The 17,167-nt window shown below is 40.2% G+C and overlaps 1 protein-coding gene across 1 annotated transcript in view; it reads left to right on the top strand.

Moving 5' to 3' along the window:
- Nucleotides 1-17,167, top strand: part of ETV6 (ETS variant transcription factor 6) — a 342,518-nt gene that overhangs the window by 243,272 nt on the left and 82,079 nt on the right. Inside the window, exon 3 of the mRNA XM_036759590.1 lies at nucleotides 4,731-4,895. Coding sequence (XP_036615485.1) covers nucleotides 4,731-4,895 — 165 coding nt within the window. The remainder of the gene's footprint in view (nucleotides 1-4,730; nucleotides 4,896-17,167) is intronic.

Raw genomic sequence — 17,167 nt, 5'->3', positions numbered from 1 at the left:
AACTGGGTTCCAAATTGTAGGCGATGGCTTTGTAAACCTGTATATATCATAAATATCGGTTGTTGGACACACCAAAGTTCTCCTCACATTAGTAGAATTTTTACGTAATTTGGAGAAAATTGTTAAGTGTCTTGTCGAGTTTCTGCAGAGCTTGGGGAATAGGGATTTTCATTTGGATAGGTAGAGGATGAGAATGGCAGTGGTAATGAGGAGTAGGAATCCATATTTTTGGAAGAACCTTCTTTCTGGGCAGCATTTATAGGATAGATCCCTCCTTAGCTTCCATTCACATAGACGTTTCTCTAGAGAGGGATTGCTCAATCCATACAAATTCTAAATTTCTTCTTGGCTTGCTACTCACTTCTTTGAAAACTTTACAAGTCGTCACTCTTTTTTGAGGATTCAGCTCAGTTCAGTAAGTAAGCGTACGCTCGGACCCTGTTACCGTGAGGCATGATGGACAGACTTTGTCTCAGATGATCAAGAGTGACCATTGAGGAGGTGAGGGTGAAACCAAAGACAGAGGGGAAGGGAAAAAATTCCAAGTAGCATGTGAACATTTACAGAGAGTTTACAAAATGCTGTCAGCATTCAGACGAGAAAAAGGCATTTGAGTTGGGCCTTGAAGGATGTGTAAGAACATTCAGGGTGTAGGAATCCGCTTCAAGGGTGGTTGAAGAATGGCCACTGTCCACTTTGGCCGAAGCGTGTCCAGATTTAAAGCTTGCATTTGAAGGATCAAGGGGATATATCAAGTGGGATAACACACGTTGGCAAACCTTAAAGTATCACATAAGTACTAGTTGTTATTGTAGGGGGAAAGGATGTTCTTTCCTTAATTAGAAGGGCAAAAGCACTTCCCCAACTTTTATTTCACTAAGAAATAGCTGTGGAGCTCAGTCCATCAGGATATTTCTCAAATTCTCTCCAGCTAAATGAGGTTCTCTGTCATCAGTCTGTCTTGTCTCCTGAAAAATAGACATGGAGCAATTTTGAATTATCTTAGCCCTGCCAAAGATCTATGGTGTGAACTTATACAACATGTAACTGTTGGTGCTTTCTTCCCAAAATGGACTGCTTTAAAGAATAATTTAGAGATCACAAAAGTCTCTTCACCACCTGGTAACGTAGGCCCAGTCCCCTATTGCTAATAGTAAGAAGGATGGAAGGAAGGAAACAGGCATTTTTTAAGCACTTAGTATGTGCCTGGCACCGTCCTAAGCACTGAGCATTCAATTACAAGTAAACAGACAGGCCCTGCTCTTATGGAGCAAGACAAAACATAAAAGGAGACTGACCCCTTCCCAAAATGGAGGTTCCAGGAGGAACTCACCCAGGGCGGAAGGAGGGTGGGCTTCATAGATGGATATTCCCTGGTGAGCAGGAAGACCCTAGGCACTGAGGAAAGTACCAGGATACGGCATGATTTTGAAGTCCAGAAAGTCAGGAAGAAAAGCAAGAGAAGAATCATATGTAAAAATTATATGTGTGTATGTTTAAATGCATATGTGTGAATACACACATATACAAATATATGTGTATATACACACACGCATGGTATGTGTGAGTGAGTGTGTGTGTGTGAGTGTGTGTATGCAGCTAGGTGTCACAGTGGATAGAGCGCTGCTCCTGGAGTCAGAAGGACTCATCTTCCCAAGTTCAAATCTAGCCTCAGACTTTTACTAGCTATATGACTCTGGGAAAACCACTTAATCCTGTTTGACTCAGTTTCCTCATCTGTAAAATGAGTTGGAGAAGGAAATGGCAAACCACTCCAGCATCTTAGCCAAGGAAGCCCCAAATGCGGTCACGACTGAAAAACAGCTGAACGGCAACACAGTACACACACACACACACACACACACACACACACACACACACACGCATCTATCTCAAACATAAATCTAAAAATTGCACCGTGAATGGAGGTCCAGTCCACCTTCGCTAATAGTATGAAAACATCCTACCCCCTCCCTGATGGGGATTTCCATCTGGTCACGTTGGTCACTGCAGTGGCTTGGCTGTGGGAGAAACTAATGGGAAGTGGACAGAAGCTTGGTCGCTGTTCACTGCCAGGCTTGTCTGCAGTATGTGACTCCTGTATTTAAGGAGAACATTACTCATGAGTATTTTCTTCCACAGAATGTACAGAACCTCACATCACCACTTGCCTCCCCCCTCCCAGCACATGCTCCTTCCTGCATTTTCAGCGTGCCCTCCCCAGCACTTCATGATTTTACTCTCAGTTCCTCTCCTGATCTGGATCCACTTCAGTATCTGCTTCCTCACTGTCACTTTCCAGTGAGTTCGGATCATCTTTCCAGTTTCTAATCTTGTTCTTTCCACTTTATTGGTCACTTGCTACCAGAAGCTTCTCTATCTCTACCTTAATTTGAACTTCATGTTTCTACAAGAGACATAAATGTAATTACATTCCTCTAGGGGAAGGAGAATTTTTTAAAAAATGGTGATAACCTAAGTCCAGTGCTGGCCCCCATTAACAAAGACAGTGCTACCGATCCCCTATTAGTCCTACAGCAACTTTGAATTGTTTTCCTGAGCCATCCACAGTTCCTTATGACTAACAACAGGGCTTTTTGGAATGACTAGCCAGAGGCGAGAGTTCAGTTCATGACTATATAGACCATATTTCTCGGCTTAAAGGTAGTAAGTAGAGCCTTACGGGGTCAATTGCATGACCTTTATTCCTTTAGCACCAGACTCTAAAGAGCTCAGCTAACTGTAATGGTGTATTACAGTCAGTCTTGATAGCACCTACCACTTTCCCAAATGAGAGAAATTATTTTATTGAAAATCATTGTAAATGGTACAACCTAAGGGTGGAAAAGGGAGAATATATGTGTGTGCATGCATATGCACATGTGCATCTGTTTATTTACTTAAATCACAACTGCTCTCTTCTTGTCATTTATTCTTTACCAAAGTAACTATTGTGATATAGATAGATATAAGTATGCATATCTATGTAGATATATGTTTATAAAACCAATCTTCACCCCTACTGTGCCAAGGAAATTGAGGAAGGTTTGAAGACATCCGCAGGATGAGAAGAAGCCAGTTACTCCTCCTCCTCAAAGCTACAGAGCTTTGGAGCAGAGTAGTGTGGGAGCAGCAGCCCCATTTGCAGAGACCTGCTTTTGCCCCCACCTTCGGGTCTTTTTTTTTCACCCCCAAGTCTTACCCCAAATCCATTTTTGGTATCAGGAATGGAACAAGTTATTTCCACCAAAAAATTCCAACGTGTGATAGAATTGGGCAAGTGCCCCTATCTCTGCCCTTTCATTCTCAGAAGCTGGCCTGATTTGGGTCAAGGGCCCAGTTTGGTCTGCTGTAGTGTTAGAAGGTCTGGTCTAGCTCTATATCTTTCACACTTTAGAGCAGAGTTCTTAACCCTTCTCAAGTTCTCTGGGCTCCTTTGGTGATCTGGTGAAACCTAAGGACCCCTTCTCAGAATCATGTTTTTAAATGCATAAAATAAAATACATAGGATTACAAAAGAAAGTAGTTATATTGAAATAAAGTTGTTAAAAATTTTAAAAAACCCCAGACCTCAAGTTCACAGATGCTAGGTTGAGAATCTGTGCTCTCAAGAATCCTGGGATATCACCCGATCAATTCCGAGATGTTCTTGAGCTTAGTGCCACTTTCAATCTATATTCTTCAGACCACAACAAAGCTACCTGAGAACAAACCTGAACCACAGGAATAGAACTGAAACTAAATGAGTTTCCTGGACAGGGAAGTGTATGAAGATAAATGACTCTTCGTTTCACTACTTCCTGTCCTCCCAGACTTGGCATTTGTACCCTAGAGGTAGAAAGGAAAATGTTTCATATTGTCTGATGCCTTGACATAAACATGGTGTAACTATTAAAGCAACTTTTTCCCACCAGAGAGGGAGAGAGGAGAGGACTGAGAGCTAGGTTTTTCCTTTCCAGTAACTCTCCAAACAGAAAATAGCTACCTAGAAATATTTATCCTTTTTGAGAATATGTCTGTAAGGTATAGTGCAATACCTGTTGTAAAGTGAAATCTGGATTCAAATTCCACCTCTGGACATGTACTAGGTAATAAATCAACATACATATTAATTTAGGCACTAGAGATAAAAAGAGAAAAAAATCAAACAGTCCTTGTCCTTGAACAACTTACATTCTATCAGGGGAGACATATGTGAACATAGAGTCATACATATATACACTCTACAGGGTGTTCCTAAAGTCTGGAAACATAGGCAAAAATGCATATTTTCAAGAAATGAAATGAATGAAATTTTTAACAACATTCTATTTAATTGGAATATTAACAAATAACATCTTCAATATGATTTCCATCATTTGTGATGCAAAGGTTGATGCGCTTTGCAAGATTCACGTGAACTCGATGCAATAACTCCACATTGCCTCTGTGTCCAGACTTTAGGGATACCCCATATATAAAAATGAATACAAAGTCACTTTTTGGGAGGGAGGGAAGGAGATAAGTCACTTAATCTTTTTGAGATTCAATTTCCTCACCTTTAAAATGGGGATAACGATGCCTATTGTCCCTTCATCACGGCATTATCTTGATAAGCAGAACAAATGAGGCAGTGTACACACATAAAGCCCTTTGAAAATGTTAAACATTGTATAAACATCAGTTATTATTAATTATTTCAGTTATTTAAATGGAAGGATCTCATATATATGCCTCTTTCTCTCCAACAGGCTTGCAGCCGGTTTACTGGAGCCGGGATGACGTAGCCCAGTGGCTCAAGTGGGCTGAAAATGAATTCTCTTTAAGGCCAATTGACAGCAACACGTTTGAAATGAATGGAAAAGCTCTCCTGCTGCTGACCAAAGAGGACTTTCGATATAGGTCTCCTCATTCAGGTAGGTTCATGACTCTTGACAGGTTCACAATACAAAAGGGATGATGAGTCCTAGGTTGGTATTTGCTGCCACACCCATCCACAGCAGTGTCCCATAGTAAGCAATATCATCATTGATCTTGAAAAACAATGGTATTTAGCAAAAGGAAGAACCTGGTTCCCTAAAACAGGAGGAGAGAAAAGGGTAGAGAGCTTGTCATCTAGGAAAAAATAATCAAGACTGGAAAGATATATGGCTCACATCTAAGAATTGAAAGAATTTTATGTATCCCTAGCTAGAAAAGTTGCAGTAGAGAAAATTAGACAGTAGGTATGCATTGGGTGCAAAATGGCTGTGCAAAGGGTGTGACCAACAAGGCTGAACCTTTAAATACTCCTCTTACTTTCTTTTCTTAAAACTCAGTCCATTTTCTAAAATTCCAGTCCCTGGAACCTTAATCTTTCTAACGCACATAAGTAAACCTGATGTAAATCTGATCTGCCATCCAACATGATCAGCTATTGAATAACCAAAAAGATAATATCCTGAGAAGGTTTCATGTGCTGAGGGCATGGATCATTAAGACAAGCATTCTAGTGCAGTGCTAGCTTATATTGTTTGGTGAAATCACTTTATTTTCTTAGCTAGTTTTTCTAGATTATTCTAGACAAAACTTATTTGGAAACCACACATCATAATCTATCTTGCATAAGTATTTATGCCCTTAGACAAAAATCAAAGTGGAATGAAGTTATGTTAAAATCGAATTTACTGCTGGTTGCTTTCCAGAAGTGTTAGCAAAATGAACCATCATCTAAACCAGGAGTGCACAACCTGCTGCATGCCAAAAGATTTCAGGTGGCCCATGAAAAATATCGAGTGAAAAATTTTCCCAGGCCGCCTGCAATACTTCAGCATTCTCGCGGCAGTAAGCGGCCCACAGGGCGCAGATAGTGCAGGCCTGTTCTAAACTAAACCTCTCGCCCCAAGAGACAAGATAAGAGGGGGGAGTATGATGTCCCCTGCTTTTCCCAGTTGGCCCAGAGAGCTGGACTTCAAGACATGGTGAGGGGGAGGTTTCCCAAGAGGTACAGATGTTGACATCTTACCTGGAAAGTTCACAACATAGCATGCAGACTTGCCATGCCAAACACTGACTCAAAATATTCGAGCCTTCCTGAATCTCAGAAGTGTAAGAATGATTTTATACATAAATGAAACCAAAAAGAACCCCACATCTAAGCAGTTCCCTTAGGAATCAGTTAATGAGCATTTACTAAGCCCTACAATGTGTCAGGCAGCACTGGAGATACAAAGAACATGAAAGAATTCCTGCCCTTAGGAGGCTGACATTCTGTTAGGAGAAACAAGATATGTATGTGTGAATGTAATCTGTTACTTATAGGATACAGGCATATGTGTAATATGTATAGAATGCATGTATTCTATTGAAGGAGACAACATGTGTGTATATTAAGCTCAGTCTGACTTTGGAGTCCATCTCTTATTTTGTAAATGAGGAAACGTAGGGCCAGAGAGTTTAGGCGACTTGCCTAATGTCACACAGATAATTTTTTGTAAGATACTTTCCTAAAATAGAAATGAAAATAATGCTACCTAGTACTTAAGAAATACTTGGAGTAATAGCTACAGAGCTGTTTGGAAAGGGAGTGAATTGAAAGTATATTTTCATCGTTCCACTAAAATCATTTCAATAAAACAACTGATGTAAAATGAAACATGTTTGAAAAGGATTTCTACTGAATTTGACTTAGACCTAGTGATTCTTTCCTCCCTCTGTGACTAGATGTACTAAAGAGTGGGAATCTGATTTTGCCTGGAAATCTCCCTTCCTTCTCTTACTTCCTCCTGAGACTAATCTATACATTCTTCTCCTTCTGATCTTATCCATGCCCCTTCCTTCTGCTAATGGATCCAGCCTGGAAGCAGATGAACAAAAGACTGAAGCCAGCTTGACACTGTTCCCCCAAACCTGAAAGTCCCCACCAAATAGTGACATGTTTCTGGAGCATGTATTATGTACCTAGTACTTTACTAAATATCCTGAGAGGTACAGTCCAAGATGAGCAGGTGCTATCGACAAGGGACATAAATAGCCTAGTCGGACAGGCAAAACTAACACACCTGAGAGAATTTGAGACCAATTGTTGAATTCTCTGATACCGTCTGCTTATATTTCCTTATGGGCTGAACGAGTCAGAGAAGGCTTCATGGAGGAGATGGGACCTGTTCCAACTCTTAAAAGATGACCAGGATTTGGTTAAATGGCAGGGAGAAGGAAGGATACTATGGATGAAGGAAATAATATGAGCAAAGACAAGGGAGGCATTGGCATTGAGTATGGGAAGGAAGGACCTTGAGGAGAGTAGAAAGTACATGCTGTGAAATGATGGGAAGCGATGGATAGGTAGGATAGGGTCAGATTTTGATGCACATTGAAAACCAAAAGAAGACATCTGTGCATTAGACAGTAGAGAGTTACTGCAGATTCTGAAACAAGGGGGTGATTTTTTTGGCTGACATGGGAAGACCTGGATCTATCAGGTCCAGCTAAAATGTGACCATGCAGTGTGTTCCATAATGTCTGCTTTGTACTTTGTGATACTCCTTTTTATAATGTATGGAAGAAGATCTTACTTAGGATTTTCATAACTGCAAATACTGTTCTTCCTTTGGGATTAAATTGGCATTGCTTCCTAGAAAATGCATCTTGGAAAAGCCATAAGCTCCTTATGCAAAGGTTCTGTTGTCTTTTTATCTAAGAACATTCCTCAAGGCCATTTCCCTTGGCTGTGTTCTAGTAATCAGTTACAGGGATGATGGTTTATTTTTCTGCCTTCTAGTTTGACTTTTTGCTTCCCGCTATTTTGCCTTATGCCCTCAAACTGTTGAGTTTCCAAAAATGACAGTTTCAAAGATAATGCTCATCTCAACTCAAATAGAGTAACAGAAAAGTAGTGAATAGTCCTGTTGGGTCACAGATTTCCCCATCCTGAGTATAAGAAAGATGGGAGTTCTGTTCCTATAGTTTCCAACCTATCTGGAACTGGAAACCCGAAGCATCACTGACATGCATCAGAGATGAAACTTTTTCCGTGTAAGAAGAGAAAAGCAAATGAGTCACCCATGGTATTGCAATCCCCATGAACCATCTGGTAACAGCCAACATCCTCTTCATTCCCCTCAACCTGCTCTGAGACAGCAGGCCTCTTAGCTGCTGGGAAAGCTGTTGGAGACCCAACTCAAGACAAAGAACCACAGTTGCTCCATCTCCAGCCTTCCTGAGACCTCTGCTGGTCACACTGAATATGCTTCAAAAACATTATTAGGATGCATAGGCTGTTTCTTCCTTAGTGCAGGGGCTAATTTAACACCCACCCCCACCCCCCAAAAATCATTCATTTAGAGAATAATTACTATTAAATGTAGGAAATAAAATGAATAGGAGAATCTTAAAATTCCCTTTTTCAGCCATTCCTGCAGACCCTGAAAATAACCCTAATTCAATGGCCAGGGATCACACAGGGAAAGAGGCATGGACAGGTAATAATTTGAACCATTGGAGCAAGTGTCTACATCAGTGAGAGCTTGGATTTATTGACATGTGGATGAAATATTCTGGCATCAGCATGGATTAAAAGGGGAGAGACTGGTCAGGAAGATATTGCTGTAATATAGGAATGAGAGGTAATGGTGATGAAAATTCATTCAGTAGTCACTCGATAAGCATTTATTGAGTGTTGTGTCACATCAGGCCAGTCAGTGGAATTGACTCTATTACCTATACAGAGATAATGATAATTTCTAGCATTTATGCGACACTTTAAAGTTTGCAAAGCACTTTTCAAATTTTATCTCATCTTATCCTCATAATAACCCTGCGAGAGAGGTACTGTTTTTACCCCCATTTTATAGGTAAGGAAACTGAGGCAGACAAGTTACATGATTTGCTCAGGGTTATACAGCTAGTAAGCATCCGAAGCCAGATTTGAATTCAGGTCATCTTGACTCCAGGCTCGGCAGTCCATTCACTGGGCAACTTAACTGCCCTAAGATAGCCCTTTATGGTGTAGAAAGACAATATCCCGGCTCAGCAGGTTATAATTTTACAATGTTAACATGCCACAGACATAAGTAACTATATATTCATTGACCAGACTAATAAAGAACTACATCATTACAGGGATTCTAGCACCTACATCCGAAAGAAGATTCCGCTGAAGTGACATGGTTTCTCTCCCCTGAAGGACACACAATACACACTTCCCAACTAATGCTCAAGCAGTCTCTCTAGTCAGCTCCTCCCTCCCCAACACATAAAGTATGTTCCCTGAACAGTTTAAGGTAAAACTGCCTTATCGATCACAGAATCTCAAGAGCCGGCAGCTACCTTCTAGTGCTTAGTCCAGCACACTGGACAAATTTGATCTAACCAGGGCAGTGCCCAGTGGGTGGAGTGTAAGTGATGGAGTATGGCACTGCCCACTTCTATAGTTCACCAGTTACTAACAGAGAGGACAGGTCTGTACTTCAACTTGGACAGTACGGTACCGACTCTTACTTTCCAGTAACTCGAGTTGTTCCATTTTGGTGTTGTCCCTATGTACGTTCTTATAGCCGTAGTGTATATTCCTTTGACTCTGCTTTTTTTACTCTTTCTTTGCCCCATACAAGTTCTCCCATGTTTCTCTGAATTCTTCATACTTGTCATTACTCATGGCCCAATAATATTCTGTTACATTCGTGTATCACAGTTTGTTATCAATCACTTAGCATCTATGAAATGCCTATTGTATGTTACATTGTGCTAGATGTTAGGGATACAAAGACGACAATGCATTATTAGTCCCTGCCCTCGAGGAGCTTATATTCCATTGGGTGGAACAACATATATGCATATGTATATATGTTGCAGTATGTGTGTGTGTATACATATATTTACACATATATGAGCTAGACAGATAGAGTGAATGCAAGGTAATTTTACAGAGAAGAAGGCTCTTACAAATAGGGAATTGTTATTGTGTTCACTAAGGGGATTGTTGATGTATCTGGGGGGAATCAGAAAGGGCCTTACTCCTTACTTGGAAGTGCTGCTTGAACAGAAATTTGAAGGAAGCTGGGGTGGGGGGAGGGTTAGAGATAGAGAGGAGGAGGGAATGTATTTGGGACATTCAGCAATTCCCCAGCTGTTGGAAAGTTCTAGCTTTTTGCTACTTGTAATGTTGCTATGAATATTTTTGTACACATAGGTCTTTTCTTATTGTCATTATCCTCTTTCAAGGTATTGAACCTAATAGTGGATTCTCAGGGTCAAAGGCTATAAACAACCTAACTTTTTTTTTAATGTAATTGAATTGTTTTTCACAATGTTTAGAACAATCTTCAGCTCTGACAGTAGTGAAAGAAGATGCTTATCTTTGCATAGCTCCTCCATCATTGGATTTTCCCATCTTGGCCATTTTTACAAATTCATATTTTTATTCGCATTTCTCCAAATTAGTTATTTTGAATAATTTTTCAGATAGTTATTAACAGACTGCATTTCTTTTTAAAACTTTATCCTTTGACCATTTGTCTACTGGGTAATAGCTCTTAAGATAGTAGATTATGTCAGTTCCCTTTAAATTTGTGATATGAGAATCAATTAACAGTCAAGATTTTTACCACAAAATTTGTTTTTTTTACATTGCTTTTCAAAAATTAACACTATATACCTGAAGTCTGTACTGCTTCAAATAAATCTTATCCCTCTCTTCCTCATACCATTCCCTTACCAGCCCAAACCCAAATTAGTAGATTTTTGTCTTTAAAAAAAATCAGTCCTTTGTATCTGTAGCTTGCTTCATTTGAAGTAATCTTATCCCAATCTCTTTGCTCAACCATAGCCCTCTGAGGGCCTATCTAATGCTAAATCTCTAACTCCCCTTTTAGTTTAGTGATAATATCTTTTTATTTTACGTTGTCCTTGCTTAGCCCAAATGAATGTGTTTCTTAAGGCTTATGAAGATCCTGATGCCTTCCTCCCATCCCTTCTCACTCTTTGTTTGCAGGACCTTTACTCGTGGCATTGTACTTTAAGAAGTACTAAAGTCACTTAATCACCTTTACTGAGATTAACCCAAAGGTGTACTCTTTTCATTCCCTGAGTGATCTTGAGAATTCAGATGAGAATTCTTAGGGATAATAGCTTGTCTCTTATTTGCAGCATATTAGCAATGAGGCCTACTACTTGGTCTCCTTTTTCTTTATTAAGTGGGGGGGGGGGGGTTCTATTCACTGAGTTAGCATTTCAAAGACTCCACTTGTCTTCATTTTTCTCAAAAAGAGTAGCTAGAAATCATTAATTCTGTTGAAAGTAGTATTTTTTTCCTATGTACAAGTACGCTCAGCTTTGTATATTAAGTTATCCTTTGATGTAAACTATTTTCCTTTGCTTTTTGGTATATTATATTTCATACTTTCTTTCATTTCTGTTCATCAGTGAGTAATGTGCAGTTCAAATTAGCATTCTCTGATACGTGAACTGTCTCCTCCTACCAGCTTGTTAGACTTTCTTTGACCAGAAACTCTAAAGTTAAGCAGCTATGTTTTTAGGTTAAACCTGAGGTTCCTGTCTGACAGCCTCCAGTCAATTGTATTGATCTGTACTTTGCCTTCCAATTCCAATACTCCCAGGCAGTTTTCTTTTATGATTTCATGAAATAGAGTATCCATGTTTTTTGTTGCATCATGTTTTTCTAGGCCAATGATTCTCAGACTCTCTCTCTGAGCTTTAGCTTCTAGGTCCAGTGGTCTGTTTTTTGGTGATCTTAGTTCTTTGAATTGTTCCAGCTTTTAACTTTGCTCAAGTATTTCTTCTTATATCTCTGCATTTTTGTGTTTGCTTCTGCCATTGACATTTAATGACTTTCCCTGCTTTATATTTTCCATCTTCTTTTCTAAACTATGTAATCTCCTCTTTATCTTTTCAAATTCTTCTTTAAGAGCACTACTTTCTTTACTTCTATCTTCTGTCATTTCCTTTTCTTTTTTTTTTTTTTTTGGTGAGGCAATTGGGGGTAATTGACTTGCCCAGGGTCACACAGCTAGTAAGTGTCAAGTGTCCGAGGCTGAGTTATTCCTTCAAATAAACTTCTCAACTCCTCTGGGGTTTCTTTTAGTAATTCCATCCTTACTCTTAGGGTCTAGGTGTTGTTATAGTAATATTCCTTTCTGGAGATTTCCCTTTACTTTCCTTTTGAAGGAGTTCTATTTTGTTTACAGATTTCTTTCATCTCTGTTGGTCTTTCTGTAAGGATTTCCTTTCCCTTCATTTTGTTGTTCCTTTACTTTATTTGGTGCATTTCTTCTTGTTTTGACTTGAAGGATATCTGGGCTGACTAACTCAGCTATCTTGCAATCAGTGTCATCAGTTTTCATTTTTTTAAGTTATTTTAATTGATAGTTTTTGGTTTTATGTCAGTTATATTTTTTCCTGTTCCTCTACCTCTTACAATTAGCTCTCCCTTTTAACACAATGACCTGATTCTGTGACCATTTCTGACAGTGTCAGCAATACTTCACATCCTTGGTCCCCCCCCACCACCTGTCTACCAAGAAGAGGGACATGCAGCTCTTTTGTCCTCCTGAGTCCAAGATCAACGATTACAGTTAATTAAGCTTCATCTTAGTTTTCCTTAATTGTTGGAATATTATATAATTCTTCTTCTGCTTACTTCACTCTTTCATAGACGTTTCCCCACGTTTCTCTAAGTCACTCGTATCATTACTTCTTATGGCACAATAACATTCTACTGCATTCATGTGCATGATTTATTCATCCATTCCCCAATGGATGGGTACCTATTTTGTTTCTCCTGTTGGGGGCGGAGCTGCTACCACAAAAAGTGGTGCTATGAATATTTTGACATACGTGAAGGCTTTCTGCTTTTGTCTTCCTTGAGGTATATGCCCAGCAATGGGTATCTCTTTGTCAAAGGCGATGAACAATTAGTGACTTTTCCCACCGTGTTCCAAATTATTTTCTCATATAGTTAGAACCATCCATTTTCAACCATTTCAAATTGTAGTGAATAAACTAGAATGTCTAGGAATAAATAACAGATGGCTAGGTAATCACCAGATGGAAGATCTCGCTAACTGAAGACCAATGGAAAATATTCTTTTATTATTCTTAGTAGCAATAATACTGATAATAATAATTATAATGAGAGCATTTATCATATCACTTTAAGTTTTACAAAGCCTTTCACAAGTATTACCTTACTTGCTCTTCATGACTGTCCTGTGAGATAGGTCCTGTTATTGTCCCTCTTTATACCAGCAGAAGCTGTTGGAGGTGACGTGACTTGCCCAAGTTGCCTGAGGCCAGATTTGAACTCTGGTCTTTCTGACTGCAAGTCCGGCATGGAGCTTAGTTCCATAGATAGGGTCACTCTAGAAATTGATCTGAGTAGTCTGTACTTTGGGGATAAGTAACACGATGACAGAACCACGGCATTGACTCAGAAAAGGGACAAATACAGTTTGACCAGGTGAGAGCTAGCATTTATGTAGCGCTTGATGGTTTACATGTGTTATCTCATTTGATCCCCACAACAACCCTGTGCAGTAGGGGCTGTTATTACGCCCGTTTTACAGATGAGGAAACTGAGGCAGATAGTGAGTGGTAGGTGCTCACACAGCTAGTAAATGTCTGAGGTCAGATTTGAACTCAGGTAGATTCCTGACTCCAGGTCCAGTGCTCTGTCCATTGTGCCATTTAGCTGCTAAAGCGTATATGAGTTATACTTAGAAATCTAAAATTAAATCAGAATGAACCAGAAGAAAAAGTCACTCTACCTAATATTTAAGATACTAGACAATCATCATGCAGCTAAAGATTTCCATAATAATTTTAGTTAAGATACATCCTACTGCTTCTGACTCATCTTGAGTAGTCTGACTACAAGACTCATAAATGAGAAATAACCTACCAAGTTGCATTTGTATTAATGCATGCAGTTACCTGATGTGTCATTTCTATAGAATGGACCTAGAGATCTATTATCTGGATCAATAAAGAACACATGAATTTATAATGAACTGACTTTCTTGGTGCCCTTGAGGTTTGCAGATCGCCTGTCTCCCAACAACCCTGTGAAGTAGGTTAGTATAGATTCTACTAATTATTAAAAATTTCTACTTTTTAATACTTCTGTTCTTTTTAATTTTCTGATCTTTAATTTGTGTTGGGCCTTACTCCACTTTCAAGGGAGTAGTGGATCTCATTTTGATAGCACGTAGACCCTTTTATGCTGCCCACATACCCTTTTGGCCAATTATGCCTTTCTGTTTCATAGCCATCAGGTTTTGCTTGTCCCTTTCAGAGGTAGGAAAGGTATTCCTTTGATGTCAGGTTGAAAACATCCTATCTTTTTCTGCGTGTAGCTTTTTCATTTTCCAACTCATTGCAATCAAGGATCTGATGGAATAGTTTTTTAAGTTTAGCTGCATCATCTTGTCTTGGCACTGTTAGATGCAGCCTCAGAGTCTGTTGCTAAAAGAATGTGAAGAGTCAGAGAGGGAGAAGGTGGTACTTGGGGGGATGGGGGATGCAGCTGAAGTAATTCATCCTAAAGATAGATGAATGTATGAATGAATGAGTGAATTTCATTCATGAACACTTATTGAGCACCTAGGATGTGCCAAACACTGAAGTGTTGAGGATACTAATAGAAGAAAAAAATGAGACAGTGCTTGCCCTCGAGGAGGTCACACTCTTACTTACGGAGGCAGTATATGTAAAACAATAATGCAGCAGGGTGGATGGCAAGAACCAGGAGTCCTTAGGTGACACTAGCAGCAGGTCAGAGAACCGTGTCCGAGGAGGAGGAGGGCATAGTGATGAGGCAGATGGCAAGGCTTCATGGACTTGAGAATTCCAAGGCAGGACAGATGATCAGTCCTAGTGATCCTTCATCCAAGTTTTATGGAAAGCCTTTCCATTCTTCCAGTCTGTCAGTTTCATGGGTTTAAGGATGCCAGGGAATCCTGGGAGAGGAAAGGCAAGGGGCGAAGGATGCCCAGAGTGCCCTCACTTTCATCCCTTTTACTTTAAACAAGAACACATGCCCATAGTAAGTAGTGAAGTAGGAGAGAAAATCTAATGGTTGGGGATGAAAAGTTAGCATGAAATCTTAAGGAGTTCATTCAATCACTTTGAATTTGAATTGCCTCAAGCATAAAATGGTGAAAGGTAGCTAATTTCTTTGTAGTTCTCCACCCCAAACCACCCCCTCCCCCAGAAAAAAAAAGTTCTCTTGAAGGCTTGGTGGTGTTTTGTTTTATTTTTGTCACTTTGTTTATCATGTCTTTTTACTTTTGCATCCTGGACAAGTAAGTTTTATAAGGGTTTGTGTATATCTGTTTATTTCCCTTCTTTTATTGAACCACTACCAAGAACTAGACCAGTGGAAAATGCTCTAGATATCAAACTAGTTGTTGTCCATTAGTCGTGTCAAACTCTTTGTGGCTCCATTTGGGGTTTTATTGGCAAAGATCCTGGAGTGGTTTGCCATTTTCCTCCTCCACCTCATTTTTACAAATGAGGAAACCAAGGCAAACAGGGTTAAGTGACTTGCCTAGGGTCACACAGCTAGTGTCTGAAGCAGGATTTGAACTCAGGTCCTCCTGACTCCAGGGCCAGCACTCTCTCCACTGTGCCACCTAGCTGCCCCATGAAAGTATTTAGCACTGTGCTATTAAAAGAAAAGGTGTCATGTTCATCCATTTTGCAAATAACACAATTCTAAGAGAGTTAGTTAGCACCTTGGATAGCAGTCAGGATCCCAAAATATCTCAACAGTGATCTAACAAGATATGGTTCAATTAGGATAAAAGTAATGTCTTGCACATGTGAAAACAACGACAAAAAAAAAAGCTTCATAAGTACAAGATGAAGCTGGGGGAGGCACGGTTACACAGCAGTGCTGAAAAAAATCTGGGAGTTCTAGTGGTCTCTTAAGTTCAGTGTGAGTCAGCAGGGTGATGGGACAGCCAGAAAACCTCAGGTGAGCCGGTCGGCAAAGCTTCCAAGACTAAGGAGATGATGGTCCTACTGCACTCTGCAGTTGTCAGACCTCATTGGGAGGCCGGTGTTCAGTTCTGGGCACCAGAGTGTGAGAAGGACGTTGATAACGTGGAAGATGTCCACAAGAGGACAAGCAGGATGGTGAAAAGCCCTGAATCCGTGTCATTTGTCGAAGAGGACTGTGACATCAGGGAGGTGATGCCATGACTTGCAAGTGAATTGGATTTCAGTGAGGGGGGGCTGCGCAAAGTCACCAGCCTCACTTCTCCGGAGCTATCTGGGTCCAGTAGTAATATATAGATCAGGATGACAGGAGATGGCCCTGGATGCAGTGAGAGACCTTAGCCTTTTTAAGCTAAAGTCTTTAACAGGTCTGTTTGACTGAGGCAACACCCATTCAGTGATTAAGGTTAGGTAAGAAGTGAGTCAGAGAATGGCCTTTTTTACCTAGTCAAAAAAAAAAAATTAATCTGGAAGGGGAAGACCCTCAGGGTTTCTGACCAAACAGAAACAATTGCTATTTATATTCACTCTGAACCAAATCAGGGCCCAAACAGTGACCAAGTGGTGCTTGGCCTGGGACCTAGTGATGTCCAATTAATGAGAGCCAAAGTGATTTAGGTTTGGGACATGGTCCTTAAGAAAGAAATCTAGCCCATAAACCCCAAGATCTCTTGCAAGGTTTAAGTGATCAATTCCCTAGGGCCAGCAGTAAGGGTATGATACCCTATGTGGAAAGAGAGAGAGAGAGAGAGAGAGAGAGAGAGAGAGAAGAGAGGAGAGAGGAGAGGAGAAAAAGAGAGACAGACAGAGAGAAAGAGAGAGAAGGGAAGGGGAGAAGAGAAAAGAAAAGAGCTGTGTTGCCAGTTCCATTTGGGTCCCCAGTGGGGCAGCTCCTATTACATGTCATTGAAGGATAGGTTGAAGGAACTGAATTTATTTAGCCTAGAGAAGGGAAGGTCCAGGGGAGACCAAAACACCTCCCTTCAAGTGTTTATGCAAAAGTGATTGGCCTTTTTTTGTTTTGTTTTGGCCTAGAGGGCAGAATCAGGAGCTAGACACTACAAATCAACAGATTTAGGTAGAATGTGAGGAGAAACTTCCTAACAATTAGAGCCCTGCCTCAAAGTGGTGGGTTTCCTCTCCTTGGGGGTCAGAGATCATTTTTCAGTGATAGTAAACAGTATGTCTCCCTTTC

Source organism: Trichosurus vulpecula, chromosome 5, assembly GCF_011100635.1.
Source record: "Trichosurus vulpecula isolate mTriVul1 chromosome 5, mTriVul1.pri, whole genome shotgun sequence".
Lineage (NCBI taxonomy): Eukaryota > Metazoa > Chordata > Mammalia > Diprotodontia > Phalangeridae > Trichosurus > Trichosurus vulpecula.
Note: the sequence above shows the minus strand (reverse complement) of the source record. Positions and strands in the feature narration are given on the sequence as shown.